Raw genomic sequence first — 16,905 nt, forward strand, 5'->3', positions numbered from 1 at the left:
TTGACCACACGTACTTGTGGTGAACATGCAAACAAACGTGCTCTGACAATATATGGGCATTGTGTTTGAAACTGATTGGCCTACACCAGAGACAGCCTTCTTTCGGGCCTAGTCTGACCAGTGTGAGACCAGAGAACGCCAGAAAGGTTGAAACCTATTCTTATTTTTAAATCCTTTATATTAAGTTCACTTGCTTGCTTGCTTGCGCGCTTACGACCGTGCAAATCTTTCGGTCGTTTTTTAACCCACTTCCCGTGATCCAATCGAGCTGACATTTTGCACACAGACTCGTTGTGAGTGACAATTTATTTTCGTGAAAATTTTTTTCCAAAATTTTACACTTTTTAGGAAATTTTTTTTATATTTAATTACCAATTGCTTAATGGTGGCAGGCAATCATCTGACCCATAGGTGGCAGCCATCTCAATCCAGAGGACGAGAGTGAAAAACTTTGTTTTTACGAGTAAATTTTTTTTATACTTTGATATTGGCAAAAAAGGTCCCATTTTGTTATACTCGGCTTCCTTGGGTTGTCGGGGGAAAAACTCCCTTCCCGTGGGCACCGAGGTGCGATACCCCTGGCTCGCCAGCAGAATGCAGTCCGGCAAAGTGTGGACCGATATCGTTCGTCCCTTCTGCATGGGATAAAGTGTTGCCCCCCCCCCTCTCCCTCGCAACGCGTGGGTTTTCTCTGGGTGCTTCGGTTTCTTCTCGATTGTATAAACACTTGCTAATTCGGTTCTTTCGGTAAAGTCACGTAGAAAGGAAGTAATAAAATAATAAAATTATAACATAATAAAATAATGTTTTATTTTTATGAAAATAAAACATTATTTTATTATGTTTTTTAGCAAATGTTTATACAATCGAGAAGAAACCGAAGCATGTTTTATTTTTATAAAACATGCTTCGGTTTTTATTTTATTACGTTTTAATTTTATTATTTTATTACTTCCCTTCTACGTGACTTTACCGAAAGAACCAAGAAGATGAATCCCTGCAGTCACGAAAGCTTTAAATCGAAACTTGCTAATTCGTTGAAAATATTTTTATGGGGATTGTATCGACGGGGGGGACTGGGGGGGGGGGGCAGACGCATCTCATTGCTGCCGCGCTGCACTCCCGTTTGGTTGCTCTTCGTCATGCGGAGTAAAGCGCCGCCCCCTCTTTGTGATCCCACAAACGTCGGCCCCGTACTTTACGGAATACCGCACCTTGCTCAGGACGGGCGCACGCGTGCCGTTTGTCAGCGGCGCGAGGGAGCTTGATGCTCGACTCGACAACTCGCTAAACCTGAACCCTGACCCCGCAAGGCATGCTGCTCAAGACTACCTGCCCATTGGCGTATCAGCCGTCGCCGCTGACCCAACCGCTGCGACACAGTTGCGGTTGGCAGCACTTGCTGGACGGATGTGGCTTTCGTGTTTGATTACGCTGGGATCTGGGTACTGGATTTGTGTGCAAGGCGCACGCTCGTTAATCCCTGAAACTTACATCCGTTGTGTAACTCTGATCGGTACTTTGGCCGCACAGCCCATCGGGGTTTTGAGATGCTCGGTTATTTTTGAACCTAATGAGGTGTTCATAATTGATTGCTTCAAATGCGTACGCTTTTTTTTCCTATCTTGGAACCCATTGCTGCTACCAGTCGGTGATGAATTATTTCTCGCCCCGCTGCTATTTTTGGAATGAAATTCTGCCACTATTTAATGACTTCTGCATGCAAATGTATCGCTTTTTTTTTTTTGGTCAAGCAAAAATCATTGTCTAAGTGCCAATTATACCTTTGAAAATCATATGCAAAGCCCTGTGGAAGGCAAATTAATCCGGAGAAACGTGTGACACGCGTATGCGTGGAATAAGTACTGTTCATTATTTTTTCCATTTATTGTTTGTGGCAGTTCGAGCATCTTATTGTGGAAACACCCGTTGACTGTGTCGCTGAAAATCCATGTTTCCAGTTGTGAAAAACACAAGGGAATTTCGCACGCGACACACATAACAGCGAGCACAAATTAAAATTTCCAGTGCCGGGGCTAGCAGAATGCCTTTGAGCAGGACATCAATTTTTGACACAAATTTCTTTCATAACATCAAAGGGCACATGTAAATAAGACTGGGACTTCACATCCTGGAAAAGCCCCCTCTAAATATTGAAACGTTTTCTGCCCGAGAGAAATCCCGACAGGTGGGTCACATCAAGCATCTCTTGCCCACCGGCTGCTAACCCTCCCGCTGTAAACACCTCGCCACTGTACTCCACCGCCCTTCCTCCTCCCCCCCCCAGCAAAGTGAAAAGCCCGCCTTGCTAAGCCGAACACCCCCTCCGAATATGTCAAAAATTCATGGCGCCCTGGACTCGCAGCGCATTAAACCTTCATGCGCGGAAACCACCCACGCCGGTGCTCATGCTTGCGCTGTCTTCTTCGCTCACCCGTAAAGATGCAGATGCTTGCAGATGCACGTCGGGCACAGCCTTGGTCACTGACGAACCTTAATCACACCGGCGGGGCTATTTACGAAACCGGCTTGGCCTTTGCGGGTCACGTGCATAGGTTTGAGCCCGTGCGGTTGTAAGTGGTGGGGGGAGTCACCAATGCTGTTGCAATAACAACTGAGAATCGAGTGTAAATGGGCTGCACACGTCATGAGAACGACTGACGGGAGAAATTCATCACCAGGCCTATAATCCAGACCCATGCCGTAGGCCCATGACAGGTCTACCAAGACTGCACCAATCTTGGGTTTCTTCCGGCGTCTGGCCTTGATGATGTGCGTTGCAGGGGCCAAGACTTGGTCGCAGCAACTAGGTTTAGGCCAGGATCGCGTTTGTTCTGCGGGGGTCACTGCTTCGATGAGAGGGCTGCTTCTCTCGAGGATGATGCATTCCAGGAGTTGTAGGTCATGTACAGAGATGATATCAGCCTATAGCTTCCCCGGGTTATCGATCGGTTTTGCCAAGTTTGAAGATGGCACGAACTGTTGCCTCGCGCCATGCCTTTGTGATGGATCCGGATTCCATGGTTTTGGTGTAGAGTTTTGCCAGTCACCGGAGTCCTCTGTGATCGGAAAATGCCAGATAGGCTGAAGGGAAAAATATACAAGACCATCGTCCGACCGGTGGCACTCTATGGATCTGAGTGCTGGCCAGCCACAACTGTACACGAACAAGCTCTCCACACCATGGAGATGAGGATGCTCAGATGGAGCCTCGGGCTCACTCGATGGGATTGTGTCAGGAGCGAAGACGTTCGGAAGCGACTTGGTGTGGCCCCCATTGCGGACAGGATGCTTGGGGCAAGGCTTCGGTGGTGCGGCCATGTGATGCGGGGTGGGGAGTCATCAGTGGCCAGGACTGCCGTGCGTATTGAGCCGGAGGGCCGCCGTCCGCGCGGACGTCCGAGGAGGCGATGGATGGACCGAATAGGGGAGGACATGAAGACGGTCGGCGCGTCCCCTGAGGATGCCCTGGGCCGAGCCGGATGGAGAAGACAATGCCGAAAAGCGGACCCTGCGCCACAGCGGGAACAACGCTAGGAAGAAGAGGTGTAGAGTTTTGCCAACCACTGGAGGCCCACAGGGCCTATTTGATGAAGAAACTCTGAGGTTATACCATCTCCACAGGCCGTCTTCCCTTCTTCATTGCGGCTAAACTGGTTGGTAACGGATATGAACTGGGTAACGACAGTGGTGGATTCTGGTAGTAGTAGTAGTACTCAGTTCTCTGCCCTGCGATGTAAAGATTTTGAGCGTGAAATAATTCATCGAATCAAATCGATTCATACGCTCACAGTACGTGCATGGGATCCGGTAAATAAGAATGTATCATTCACACTTTGTGAAAATTAGATGCAAACCATATGCAAATATTACCTTTTGGCTAATGGAACATGTGAGAAAGAACGAAACAGACTCTGCAAGGCAGAGATTTAAACGAAATGTGAAAACAAGGTTGGCAAAAAATAATCCCTTCTGGAATTCTATACGGGCAAATCATTAGTTGCCATAAGAATATTGGCCTCCGCATTTCATGAAAGGTGAACGTGCATCACTGCAGTGTTTTGTTCAAGCCACTGCTGGCGGAATGGCCTCCACTACAGGGAGCGCTAGAGGGTATTTTGGCCTACTCTTCCACACTGGCCACACATCTTGGGCGCCACGGTGGCCAAGATGTTATCTGTCTCGCCCGGTGTGCAGGAGGTCGTGGGTTCGATCCCTACCACGACGCCTGCTGTTTATTTGGAGTTTGCGTGTTCTCCCCCGTGGTCACGTGGATTTCTCTTGGTCCCCCGGTTTTTCCCTTCACATTTAGAATCAACGTCACACATTTAGAGTATTTGGCTGCACTAAATTTCCACGTGATAAGCCATTTCGTTGAGCACTCATTTGTGGCCAGGTCACTTCTGAAAAAGAGCCATGTAGCTGAGTAGGCCTTTAGCTGGTAAAATATTTTTGTATATATGTAGTTTTAGTTTATTGGAAGGGGTGGGAGTATCCACATTTGATCCCAACACGCGATCTGCCGATCGACTGTGGCCTACCCACTCGTACTTCTGCCCTTAAAAAAAGCAACAAAAAAATTCCTTTGAAAACGCCAGTGGGGGGGAAAAAAATGCGTGTAATACATTTCAAGCTAAAAGTTAAGCTCCTTAGTTAGCATTACATGCCGATGAAATTTTCCGCAACAATAAACGGTGAGATGGCATTAGGCGCCGCGATGTTAAGCTGCCTCCACGGTAATTGAATCACACTTTACAGCGCACTATGCCTGATGCTCGCAGAATCTTCAACCACGTGGCAACAACTCCCAGCGGCTCAGCATTATTATTATTATTTCGGCACGGCTCTATTGCCGCGCGGCACAATATCGCCACTTGTGAAAAGGTTACGGTGTCTCATACTTTGTCACTGTGCCGTCCCGATTTTTCTTCATTATTACATTACCATACGAGTTTCAGTTAAATAGTAATATGTGTGAGTGATGTGAGGCTTATCCCTTCCTCTCTTGCCACTAGCATTATTTATTTTATTCAAATACCCCCCCCCCTCCTCCGCTGCCCCCCACCACTGAAAGAATATTCTATTATTGCCACCTTGAATGCACATTTTGAATGTAAAGCAGTCAGATCGTTCGAAGATCCGGTGTTCGCCGGTTCGCTCGAGTCACTCGCTCGGCCAGCCTCCTCGTCGCCGCCCTTCACCACGTCGCTGTGACCCTTCACCACGTCGCTGGGACCCTTCACCACGTCGCTGTGACCCTTCACCACGTCGCTGTGACCCTTCACCACGTCGCTAGGACCCTTCACCACATCGCTGTGACCCTTCACCACGTCGCTGTGACCCTTCACCACGTCGCTGTGACCCTTCACCACGTCGCTGTGACCCTTCACCACGTCGCTGTGACCCTTCACCACGTCGCTGGGACCCTTCACCACGTCGCTGTGACCCTTCACCACGTCGCTGTGACCCTTCACCACGTCGCTGTGACCCTTCACCACGTCGCTGTGACCCTTCACCACGTCGCTGTGACTTTTCACCACGTCGCTGTGACCCTTCTCTTATTGGATTCCTCCGTCCGTTTTGAGAGTGCTCGGTGCTGCCGGACGGCCTCGTCACGCCCGCGCACACCGCGTTCAACCACCGGACTGGGGGGTCACAGCAACTCGCTCAACTCGCCCGCACACTCACCCCCCTCTCGCCACACTGCAGGCCGCAACGCAACCTCTTTCTGCTGCCTCCCTCGCACCGCTCCGCTTGGGAATTCCCTCCTCCCGTCGTCTCGTCTTCTCTTCTGATCGCCGCTCGATTCAAGACCTGCGCTAGCGCTCGTCTGTTATGCAGCGTTGACGGTGCTGTTTGTTGCTGGTCGCTTGACGTGTGAGATCTCTGTGCCTGTGCTCGGCAGCTGTGTTTTACAAAGGGAATGTGTATCTTGCTCGAAGACCTGTACGCCATTAGTTTTTCTTCCGATTTCGTTCCGATGACATCATCGGAACGTGACCGGGATAAAAACTTCAATGAAATAACTTTATCACTTTTCTATTTAAAGCTTTCGTGACTGCAGGAATTCATATTCTTGGTTCTTTCGGTAAAGTCACGTACAAGGGAAGTAATAAAATAATAACTGTATCACTACCGAGGCTCCCACAAGGCCATGCGGGAGGGCGTGTGGCCCGGTTTGGCACCAGCTCTCATAGTGCGCGGTCGTGTCCCTACAGTTCTCTGCTGTGAGTACAGTGTCTTTAAAAACAGCGGCGCTATGCCTCTCCAAATAAAAAATAATGCTGAACCGCTTGCGCGTTCCGAGTTTCAGTGGTAAACGGGACCCACGCTGAAACTCGCAGTCATCTCGGAACGGGAAAGGGTTAATATATATTTTTTAAATGCATGTCTATGTGTGGCTTGGATTTGGTACCAGCCTCTGTCGATGGTTAAGACCTAATAATGAAAGGTTGTCTATGACCAAATCACCCAGATTTGCAATCTCGTCGATGTGGCCGCCATCGCTGCAACAGCAAAATGCTTTGTTGTACTCTCTATACTCAATCTATGCTGCCCGCCGTTACCAACCGGCACTCACCGACTAGCATGGTGACGTATGGTCAAATGACCCCCATGACCTGCACGGTGTTGGTAGGCCCTCATCCATCAGTGGATTGACTAAAAAGGCTGGTACGTGGAATGGTTGCCACTTCTTACCATTACTAGACAAATGTTTCAGTCGTTCATCATTACAGCACACCGAGCATTTCTATAACGTGTAAATGCACGCAGCCACGACTACATAACAAAGGTTCAGTCCCATTTACAGCAAGCGCACCTTTAAATCAGCCGCACCTTAACTACTCTTGAAACCTCCCATTTCAACCAGTCTACACAACAAAGGCTCATTCCTGGCAGCGTGCTTCAGCCGCACCGACCCTCACAATAATAATATCCAGGTGCCTGCCTTGACTCCTTTCACCCTCAACCAGTATATATACACAAGTACTGTTTTCTTGGAATTTCTCTTACTTGAAACAGCAATCGTGCTGTGACGGTTCCACCTGAAGACGGAAGCTTGTGTTGCCTCCGAAACGTCGTGATTTTTATTTTATTTTTATTTTACTTTTATTAGTTTAAATTTTTACCTACGTAACTTTACCGAAAAAACCTAAGAATACGCCATACAGAGTGGGCTTATTCATTTAAGAAAGGTAGGCAGAGAAGGGGGGGGAATGGTCTTGAGCCTGAGCTTGAACAGGGTCAGGTGAGCCGACGCCATGGGCGGTTGGCGGTGGGAGGGCGATCCGGACCATTGGGGCCGCAAAGACGACCTCCTGCTGGGCTTGCGGCGTTTGCGACGGGTTTGTGTCATAGTGCCGCGCCATTGCTCGATCTGCACACCCCGTGGTGTTTTTATTTCCACGCGTACTCTTCACGTTTATATGGTTGCCTTTGTACGGCCACTCTGCATCGTTTATTTTTTGTTATTCAAATTCTTGTAATCGTTTATATTATCAGAGAGCCAGACACTTTCCTACATTCACTGGGGACTCAATACAAATTGAGAAAATAATTATTTCAGCTATTGTGCCATCCGTCCATCCACCTACATCCACCTTCTACGGCTTTCTATAGCGGCGAGCCTTTATCTGCTTAACGTTATCTGCTTATACACACACACTCGGTAACACTTATTTGCACATTTCTGGATGTGCGGTGTGTTGGTTGGTAACCCCCCCCCTGCCCCCCACCTCCGAGGTGCATCTGTCACCACTGGGAGATCTCAGTCCTGGCCACAGAGGTGTTCAGGTGGGGAGGCTACATTTCAAAGTGCGCCGTCCTTTTGTGGAGGACGCAAGGCCAGCCATCGGCCACCTGTCACGGTGCTGAGATGTCACTATCCACCTAACACAAGTTCAGGGGTCGACAACCAACAAAACCCTCAATGTTTCTAAGAGCCGCATTGCGTGTGAATACGAGACGGTGGCGCTTAATAAATAACGTCTCGGAGTCGTCCTTATAGAGCCGCAGGTTGCAGACCCCTGATCTAACACCAGTGGCGAGATTTTAATGACCTCGTCTGGTACACGGGAGGTCGTGGGTTCGATCCCAACCCTGACGCCTGCTGTTCTATATTTGGAGTTTGTATGTGTATCTTCACGTGGTCGCGTGGATTTTTCTCTCGGGTCCTCCGGTTTTTCCCTCTACATTTAGAATCACGCGTTTAGAGTATGTGGCTGCCATGGATTTCCACGTGATAAGCCACTTCGCTGAGCTATCGTTTGTGGCCAGGTCGCTTCTAAAGAAGAGCTACATAGCTCAGTGGGCCTTAGCTGGAAAAATAACAAATAGTTTTATAGGTTTACCTGCAGACGATTTAATTGCTCCATTTCTCTTGATTCCTCCCTTTCTTTTTTGTCACTCGATCATTATTCTCGAGCATTGGCCCTTCCAGCGACGCGTCCTGGCCAAGCCCACGTGTTTGGGTTCCTTCGTAGCCCGTCGAGCTTACCGCTGTGCAACGATTCCCCCCCCCCCCCCCCCGCGCGTTCATTCTGTACGCTATTGAATGTAATGAAAGCGTACCCGTAGCCTTTTACACGCTGTGAATATTATTAACACATCATAACTAACCACAGGTAGGCAGGCAGAGTAGGGGGATCATATATTAACCTTAGCAAATGCATTGTCGCTTCATAAAGTGGGCCCGCAGTCCTCCCATTTTCATGAAAAATCACCCGTCCGCAAAATCCTTTGGAGGAAGGAAAATAAATAATTACACTACCACTTGGCTAGAAATGTAGACCTATTTCCGACACTGCTGACATTTGCCGGAACAGCTGATGGAAATTCTGTAAGGGGAAGTTTAATTGGCATCGCCGTTTGGCGCACGGGGGGGGGCTGTGGTGCAGGGTTGATGAATGGCAACGTCGCCCCGTTGCTGCTGCTGCAGGTATTTTCCTGAGACGGGTGGCCGCGAGACTGACCGCGCTCATTAAAACCACTCGAGGTGCAACTCTGTGCGCTGGGTCATTTCCCCCCGAACAACCGCGCCACTGTTGATGCAATTCACACGCTCTCTCGCGGACGTTTACTTTGTGCTCGGCTTTTAATGGCCGTTTAGCAATGGCCCAAAATTTATTCTGATCTCGCCCGCTCGAGGAAATGAGTGCTTTTTGTCGCGGCTGCGTTTCACCGCACGGCGATAAAAATCGTGTCAAGCGGCCGGGGGGGGCGCTCTTCCTTTAATAAGAGCGGCGGAATAATTGAAATGAACAGCGCACAAAAGTCGTGGAAATTTATTGAACAAATCCACGAGGTTGGCGCTTGCCAACATTACGACAAAGAGGCGCTTCCGTACCCCCCCGTGGATCTTTAAAAGGGATGTGTGCGAGTTTGCTCCAACGAAGGGGGGGGGGGGGGGTGGTCTTGCAAACTCAGCCGATTAGCGGCGTCCACAGACGTCTTATTTTCCTTTGCCACTTGATTATTTCTAACCAAGTTCACCCGAACAGTCGGATTACGTGGCGCATGCACCGCACACGCCGTGCCGTGTCAGATCCTGCGAGGGTGGAGGTGGGTGTCAAACCAATTAGAATCACGGGGCCCCACCTCCTTTGGACAGCACTCCGAGTTGGAGGGTGATGACCTTAAACACAGTGGCCCTTGTGTAGTGCGCCCACGGCGACAACGTCATCGTAAGTGCTTTCATTTATCCGTCTGTCCGTTTTTAATTCGCCGTTTGTGTAGCAAGCACGAGCATCTGCCATGTGGGTACTCGATGCACGAGTGTAAAATGTAAGACCCCCTTGCTGTGTGCGACTGTGGTCACCATGGAACATACAACGACTCGATGAAGGGGGCGTCACAGCGAAACACTTCGCTACTCCCGACGCAATTATTTGGCTCAATAACCTCAAATGTTTAGTTGTTCTACAATAAAATTAGCCGTATGAAGGAAAAGATTGACTGACTGACAAACAGCTGATTGTGATGTTGCCGACATATACTTACCGCATAGTATACCGTGCTGCTGTGTTTAAGGTTGTCATCCTCTCCAGCTTAATGTTCTGTCTAAAGGAATTGGCCTGTGGCTGGAATTCGTCTGGCAAGAACACCAGTTGAGTATTTTTTTGTCTTAGAGTCAAGTGAAGACTCAAACTGCAGGAAACCAGGGCCAATGCTATTGGTGACGATCAAACTGTGACCTGTGACTTTGGTAAAAATGTAACAAAATGTTTGACCGTATTAATCTCATTCATTCTTTCCCTTCTCATTCTTCCGATAAATGTTTTTATTAAGAGTTTTTGACGGTTTTGTAAAAATGATAGAAAATTACGTGTGATGTGGGAGACAAATTGAGGCTTGGGGAGCGGGGGGTGGGTTTGGTAGTGGTGACTTTGAATCCGTACCTGTATAGCACGGTTGACGACGTACGGTTGGTGCATAAGAAATTCAACAGACACACATACAACTGTGACATTTCATCGACTTTGTCTAGTGCAAGGGGTTGGCAACCAAATTAACAATAAGAGCCATTTTTCTCGAATTCGGAAAAAAATCTCAATATTTCAAGAGCTGCAAATGCACGGGAATCCGAGACGGGGTGGGTCCTTAGTAAACACCCGCGGCTCTGGAGTCGCACGTTTGCCGACCGCTGGTCCCCAGTAGGTTACAGATGTTGTGGCTGTCCTGCAGATACACCGGTAACTGCCATAGGAGTGTGGATTTCACCCACTGGCCCGGCGAAGAGGCAGGAGCGCCATTAGAGGGCGAGCGGCTTCCCGATGCTTTGTCTGACCCCACGGCAAACGTCTCGAGGCTTCGGGCACACGCCTTGCTCCCACCGCTGCCCCTCCCTCCCCCCCACACGGTGTCCCACGTCGGAAAAACGCCGTCAGCTTTAATGAATGCGGTAGGGGGATTTAAATAAAGAATCTCATTAGGCGACGGAGTTGAGGACGAAAGATAGTCTGGACCTCAATTGATTGACTAAATGGGGACGCAAATGTCAGTTTGGCCATTGTGCACGGCTGTGGCGTTTCACCCGAATGTATTATTTTTACGCTTGTTTTTTCTGTCAGTTTCTTCTTACAAGAAAAAAAACACTCCCTCGCTTTCGCCGTGCTGCACGTCTTCAAAATGGAGGGCTCCTTGAAGCGCGCAGGTGGCGGTGGTTGACAGTTTCTACCATGAGTGAAGCTTTTCTAAGTTTCTCCTCACTTTGGCCACAACTTCCATCAGTGGGCTTCGCATGAGACCACCGGCCAAGCCGTGGTGATTATTGAACAGTTTGCAGTGGTGAAGGGTGCTTTTTTGTTTCTTTGCCATTTTATACAATTGTGTGGGAAGCTCACAGTGATAAAAAAACCTCATTGGGTCTCGAAATATTGTCAGGAGGTGTTTGCTTGGCACGGTTGGTTGCGTACGAAGTTCAACTTTACCGTTTCTCTTTATTTCTATTGTACACCCATATATATTGTTTGTTTGTGTGTGGGAGAAAAACGAAAGTGGTTCTGCAGAAAAGAGCAATCTATTTGCTGTTACCAACTTACATGTCTGATTTATTCCCCAAGTCATGTGCTTACACTGGTTGCATCAGGTTTGTTTTATAACCTGTCTGCATTTAATGCCTTTGCATGTGGTATTGTGGGATAAGCTGAAGTGAGGAGCTACGACCCCGACGATCCGAGTTCCATTCCCGCTCACGGCCAACACCAGTGATGATTATCTTAACCGGTCGGCCTAGGATCTAGGGCCTTCCCTAGGTCGACTCAGCCTCAAACGGATACCTGGTGCGATGTGTAACATCGCCACTAGGGAGACAAAGGCGGCCGGGCGTGGTGTTGGCAGCCCACTTCCTCGTGTGGCGTGCCGGCCTTCATACGTGCTCGCTAACAACACTTGCCCCAACAGTCTGTTGACGCTCTTTGGTTAATCTTTGTTTTTGTAAGCTGAAGTGTGAACATCAAGCTTGTGTGCATATGCAGTCAAAGGTCAAAATACCTTAGGAAGGATTTCTCCCCCCCCTCCCATTTTTTTCACTTTCATCGCTCATATGAGGGTGCTAATCTATCCATTGTCTGTGTTTATCCCGAGTGTATTGGTGGTGCAGTGATTGGCATGCTGTGATACGAACACAGCGTTCCGAGTTAAATTCTCGGTGAATTACGGTCAAACAATCCACATGAATTACCACGCTATGTGGAGGCCTTCACGCAGCAGTTTATTGACAAAGAGCTAATGCTTATATTTGTGTTGTTGCTAACTTACAATCATTCCAAACACATGGCAGGACTTCTCTTTGACCGCAGAGTTCTATTTCATTGTGCACGGCAAATTTATCACGGCATTGGGAAGTGGAATAATTTAGCGCACAGCTCGGTAATTGGCTAATGCGGACCCTTTGTACTGCAAACCAGCCATCCTATTAAAGATGCTGACACCAACATCTTTTGGGCCCGGCTTGCATCTCACAACACACAATGTACATGAATGCAAATGTCTCTTTTTAAAAAATTTCCGGTTCCCGAATGGATTACACCCACACTCCTTTTTTTTTATCACCTCCATTAATTCTCTCTTTTTTCCCAGCACTACACCCTAACCGTATTTATTGTAATAGTTTTCCTAAGCCAGCGCTTGCAAATCAGCGTCGGGCACGCGTTCGCGTGTCCCGCAGCGCCGCACTTCCTCGCTCAAAACTGGGGCACGGCGAACGGTGGGGTCATCGGTGCCGTTGCGAGCACACGCGTTTCCTCGTCCCCCCAACTTGGGATCCCGCTCCCAAGAGGCTCTTCCGTTTGGCGTGTGCGGCCGGGGCGAGCGGGCTGGCGGGCGGGCGGGTGAGCTAACCAGAAAAATATTCCAGCGTCTTGAGGCTCTGCCAACAATCGACGCGCTCGCTTTGTCCTGGCCTCGGCGGCGGCCGGGGTGCGGCCAGCACGTGCGATGTTGCGGGCGGGGGTGGGCTACGTCCTGGCGCCATGGCTCGGTGTGCAGCGCAGGCCGAGCGTTGCTGCTGGCGCATCCGTAACTGTCAGCGTGGGTAATGCCGGCGTGGCCTGGCCAAAGTGCAGCGCTCCGCCAATCACCGCCGCCGCTGCACCGTGGCGATGGGAGGCGGGGGGCATACATGAATGCGTATGAGGGCCTTCGCCAGCCGGTTTGTGCGCTACGATGCCAATAACGGCTAAATCCGAGAATGTCAACGCGTCAGGCTCGCGTCTGAAATACGCCGCCCGTCACGTGATAACTGTGTTGTGCTTTTCAAAAAGACGATTTGAAAATGCCTTCAAAGATCGCGACGCGTTTGTGCTTGCAACAGACGGTGTCGAATTTTTAAGAAAAAAATTTGCCTCTCCCCCCCTTATCTGGAGATGATTGGCACCCCCTTTTTAATGAGCAATGTAGAACGAACTCGATAGAAGCTTGAAAGAATACTCGTGCGGTGCATTGCTTTTGCTGACAAGCCTTCAGCGGGATATTATGGGAAAGAATTATGCGGCTTCAATTCACGATTTCACCCGTCAGGTTGAAGGGTACGTTTTTGAATGTCTGTTTAAGCAATGGATATTTTAAAACTGTAGCTGAATTGTCAAGAGGCAAGGCCCTCTCAAGGTCCTCCCAAAAATGATGAGGTGAAAAAATGCCATCATTAGCCTCTTTCGCTGCAAGTGAATTCTCTGGTGGCGGAGATTTGTATTCCAAGTGCCGTGAATAAAGATCGCACGGAAAACAAAAGCTCAACCCACGTTTCATAACGAGGGCCAATTTTATCATGTAAATTGGCACAGCTCCCAACACAATTCTCAATCACAGCGATTATGATCCAGGGTCTGGGATGGGTTTCACGTCCAAGAACGGAGTGCTTTTTATGTTTTTAACATGGTTAAGAGTTGAGGGATGTTGACAGGTTTGCTTCGTAGGAACACAATATCTTCCTCATCTCACTGTCGGCTTATCCCCTGTTAAGGACACCAGCCTGTTTCAGCCATACCACTCCACTTGCACCTGGAGTTCACCGACCGCTGCACAAATAGAAGATAATAGCACGAGTTAGCAAATGTACCAATTCGCAAATGACGCAATTAATAATTTAATGAACAAATTAATGAATGAAGAAATACATTAACAAACGATTAAATTCATTTAAAAACTAATGAATGAATGTACGATTGAATGTCTAGCGATGTGGACATTGCCTCACGTCCTGCTGTGCCCCCCCCCCCACAGGAGACACGTCGAGCGAGGCCAGCTCCTTCACCTGCGACTCGGGCACCAACGCCACGCGGGACAGCGTCTCCACGGTGACGCGGGACAGCGTCTCCACGGTGACGCAGGGCAGCGAGAGCCAGGCCTTCGCTCCCCGCGGGCCGGAGAGCGAAAGCTGGTGACAGAAAGGAGGAGGACGAGGGGGAGGATTACGACGAGGAAGCGGGCGCATCGCTGTCGGCCTTAGCGGCCGCGGCGGCATTGGCCGCGAGCATCGGGGCGGTCGGCAAGGCGGCGCGGGACGCGGACGGGGACGACAACAGCGACCGGAGCGAGTCGGGGGCGAGCGGATCCTCCTTCGAAGAGATCACCGGAGAGGAGGACGGCGACAAGACGGAGGCGCGAGCCAAACCCGCGACCCCGCAGAAGGACACCGCAACGGAGCCTCCCGAGCTGCCGGAGGTGCTGGCTGAGCTGTAGGAGCGTTCTCGCCTGCTCGCCTGCTCGCTCGCTCGCTCGCTCGCAACGAGCACATGCGCACACACACGCACACGCACGCGCGCGCACGTATCTCCATCGCAGTTAATTTTCGCAGGGGACGAGTTAGAAAATTGTAGTGCGTATACCTGCTTTTTATTGTTTAAACGAAACTGCAAAATACATTTTTTGTCAGTCTTATTTGCCCAGCGAGTGAGGGTCTTGCTTACAATGATGTTGATGTGCCAGCAAGGGATCCTAAACAAGTTCCTAACAAGGGATACTATGCTCACACAGTGTCTCTTAGAGATTTCAACTTTGAGATCTATAAGAGACACAGAATAATACCTTTCAATTTATGGGGTTAATGTAACAAAACATCAATAAACCCTTTCCCGTTCCAAGACGTCTGCAAGTTGCAGGGTGGGTCCCGCTCACCGCTGAATCTCGGAACGTGCAAGCGGTTAGCGTTAATTTTTTTTAGAGAGGCAAAGCGCCATTGTTTTTAAAGACACTGTACTCACCGCAGAGAACTGTAGCAACTCGACCGCACTCAATGATAGCTGGCCCCAAACTGTGCCACACACCCTCCTGCATGGCCTTGTGGAAGCCCTCGGTACCCATAAAGTTATTTTATTTTTTATTCTGAAAAAAAAAATGATGACGTTCAGGTACGTCATCGGAATGGGAGATGGTTAATGACTTACCATGCTCGGCCGTCCGGCATCATTATTCCACATTTTTACTTGGTTTCCCACTGTCATTGCAAAAAAATTGTTCGTTTGTTGAAATGATCTGGCATGGGCCTGAACCTTTTGCTTTCTTATCGGACGTTAATGCCGGTGATGGCTTTTGACATTTCCACCTTAGCGGTGGTGTAGCTCGGCTCTGTAGCATCGTCACCCCTGAGGTCCTGTTGAGCATTTTATTCATTTCTCTTCTTTGCTTGCTTTCTTTTGTCATTTCTCAATTCCCACAGCCAGCAGTGGCTGATGGCGTGGGGGGGGGATAAACGACGGCGCGGAAGCGGGCGGCTGTAATATCGGCGGCAGTGCAGAGCGCGAGGACGCGTTGTTTACTCGAGGCGTCTCTGTTGGGTTACGCCCGTCGTGCTGAAATTTGCGAAAGACCTCGCAGCAAACATCGGCACCGTGTCCCCATGGAGCCCAGCCGCAACGCCTTTCCACTGGGCTGCAATGGCTTGACTGGCATAGCCACCTTGGGGGGGACCGCAGTTTTGTGTGACGCACGGCTTTGCCGGCACATGCCTTCGCAAGTCCCACCGTGCCCCTCTTTTCCAATTGGTGGCAAAATTGTTAATTAAGCCGCAAGTGTAACAACATTACCCGCTGCCAAACAATATATATATCAAGGGCCGGCCATTAAGCATGACCTGACATGCAGGTAGCTCCTTCGTCGTATGCACAGATGCCCTAATTAAGTCGTCTCTTGTTTTGGCGATGCTTAAGTTAAAAGTGCTGCCCCTCTGCAAATTCGCAGCCACCCGTTGTTTAATAACTAATAATATTAGAGTGCATTTGATATTTTGCCCAATTCTTATAGCGCTCGGCTATAATGAAGGGGCTGTGTTGTGCAGACACGGTGTGCAGAAGTTTTGCATTAGGGGGCGATGTTGCAACGTGTAATCCAAACTGAGTAATTTGCGGGTAATCTTTGAAATATTGCTAATTTGGACGTTGACACTGACGCACAATGGCTGAGTATATTTGTATGGTAAATACACACCCCAATAATTACCACGGCAGCCTGTCAGATTTGAATCGCGAACCTCTGCAACAAGCGTCGAACACTCTTATTACCTCTGGGCAATGTCACCTCCATATGCCGCCGTTGTTTGTTGTAGGGGTTTCCGTTGTAATTCGGTAGAGAAGCTGTAATACACAGCTTCATGCAGCGCAGCCGATTGGGTTGAAAGCGCTTGTCTTACTGGAGTATGTGATTGGCAGTCGGTCCTCTGTAGAGAACCCACGGTTTAGTCTCTGCAGGTGGGAGGGGCGCGCAAAATTAGGGGACAATTTCATTTCACGCTTCCAAACAACACGAAGAAAAATCATAGCAGAGCTTCAGCTTCCGCGGTCCTGTAATAAACCATCGGATTTGAACGCAGCCTGCGAGTCTGGACACTTTCCAACAGAATGTTCCTGAAAAAAGGAACTATGCGATAGCAGCGCATTCACAATGTTTTGCTTCATCACGGCACGGACAACA

General features: G+C 49.3%; 1 protein-coding gene across 1 annotated transcript in view; it reads left to right on the forward strand.

Moving 5' to 3' along the window:
- TEX264 (testis expressed 264, ER-phagy receptor) overlaps positions 1-15,150 on the forward strand; it is a 165,881-nt gene extending 150,731 nt beyond the window's left edge. Inside the window, 2 exon segments of the mRNA XM_061551905.1 lie at positions 14,221-14,375; positions 14,377-15,150. Coding sequence (XP_061407889.1) covers positions 14,221-14,375; positions 14,377-14,679 — 458 coding nt within the window. The 3' untranslated portion in view covers positions 14,680-15,150.
- The last annotated feature ends 1,755 nt before the right edge of the window (positions 15,151-16,905 follow it).

Source organism: Lethenteron reissneri, chromosome 15, assembly GCF_015708825.2.
Source record: "Lethenteron reissneri isolate LAM-NWPU_2019-01 chromosome 15, ASM1570882v1, whole genome shotgun sequence".
Lineage (NCBI taxonomy): Eukaryota > Metazoa > Chordata > Hyperoartia > Petromyzontiformes > Petromyzontidae > Lethenteron > Lethenteron reissneri.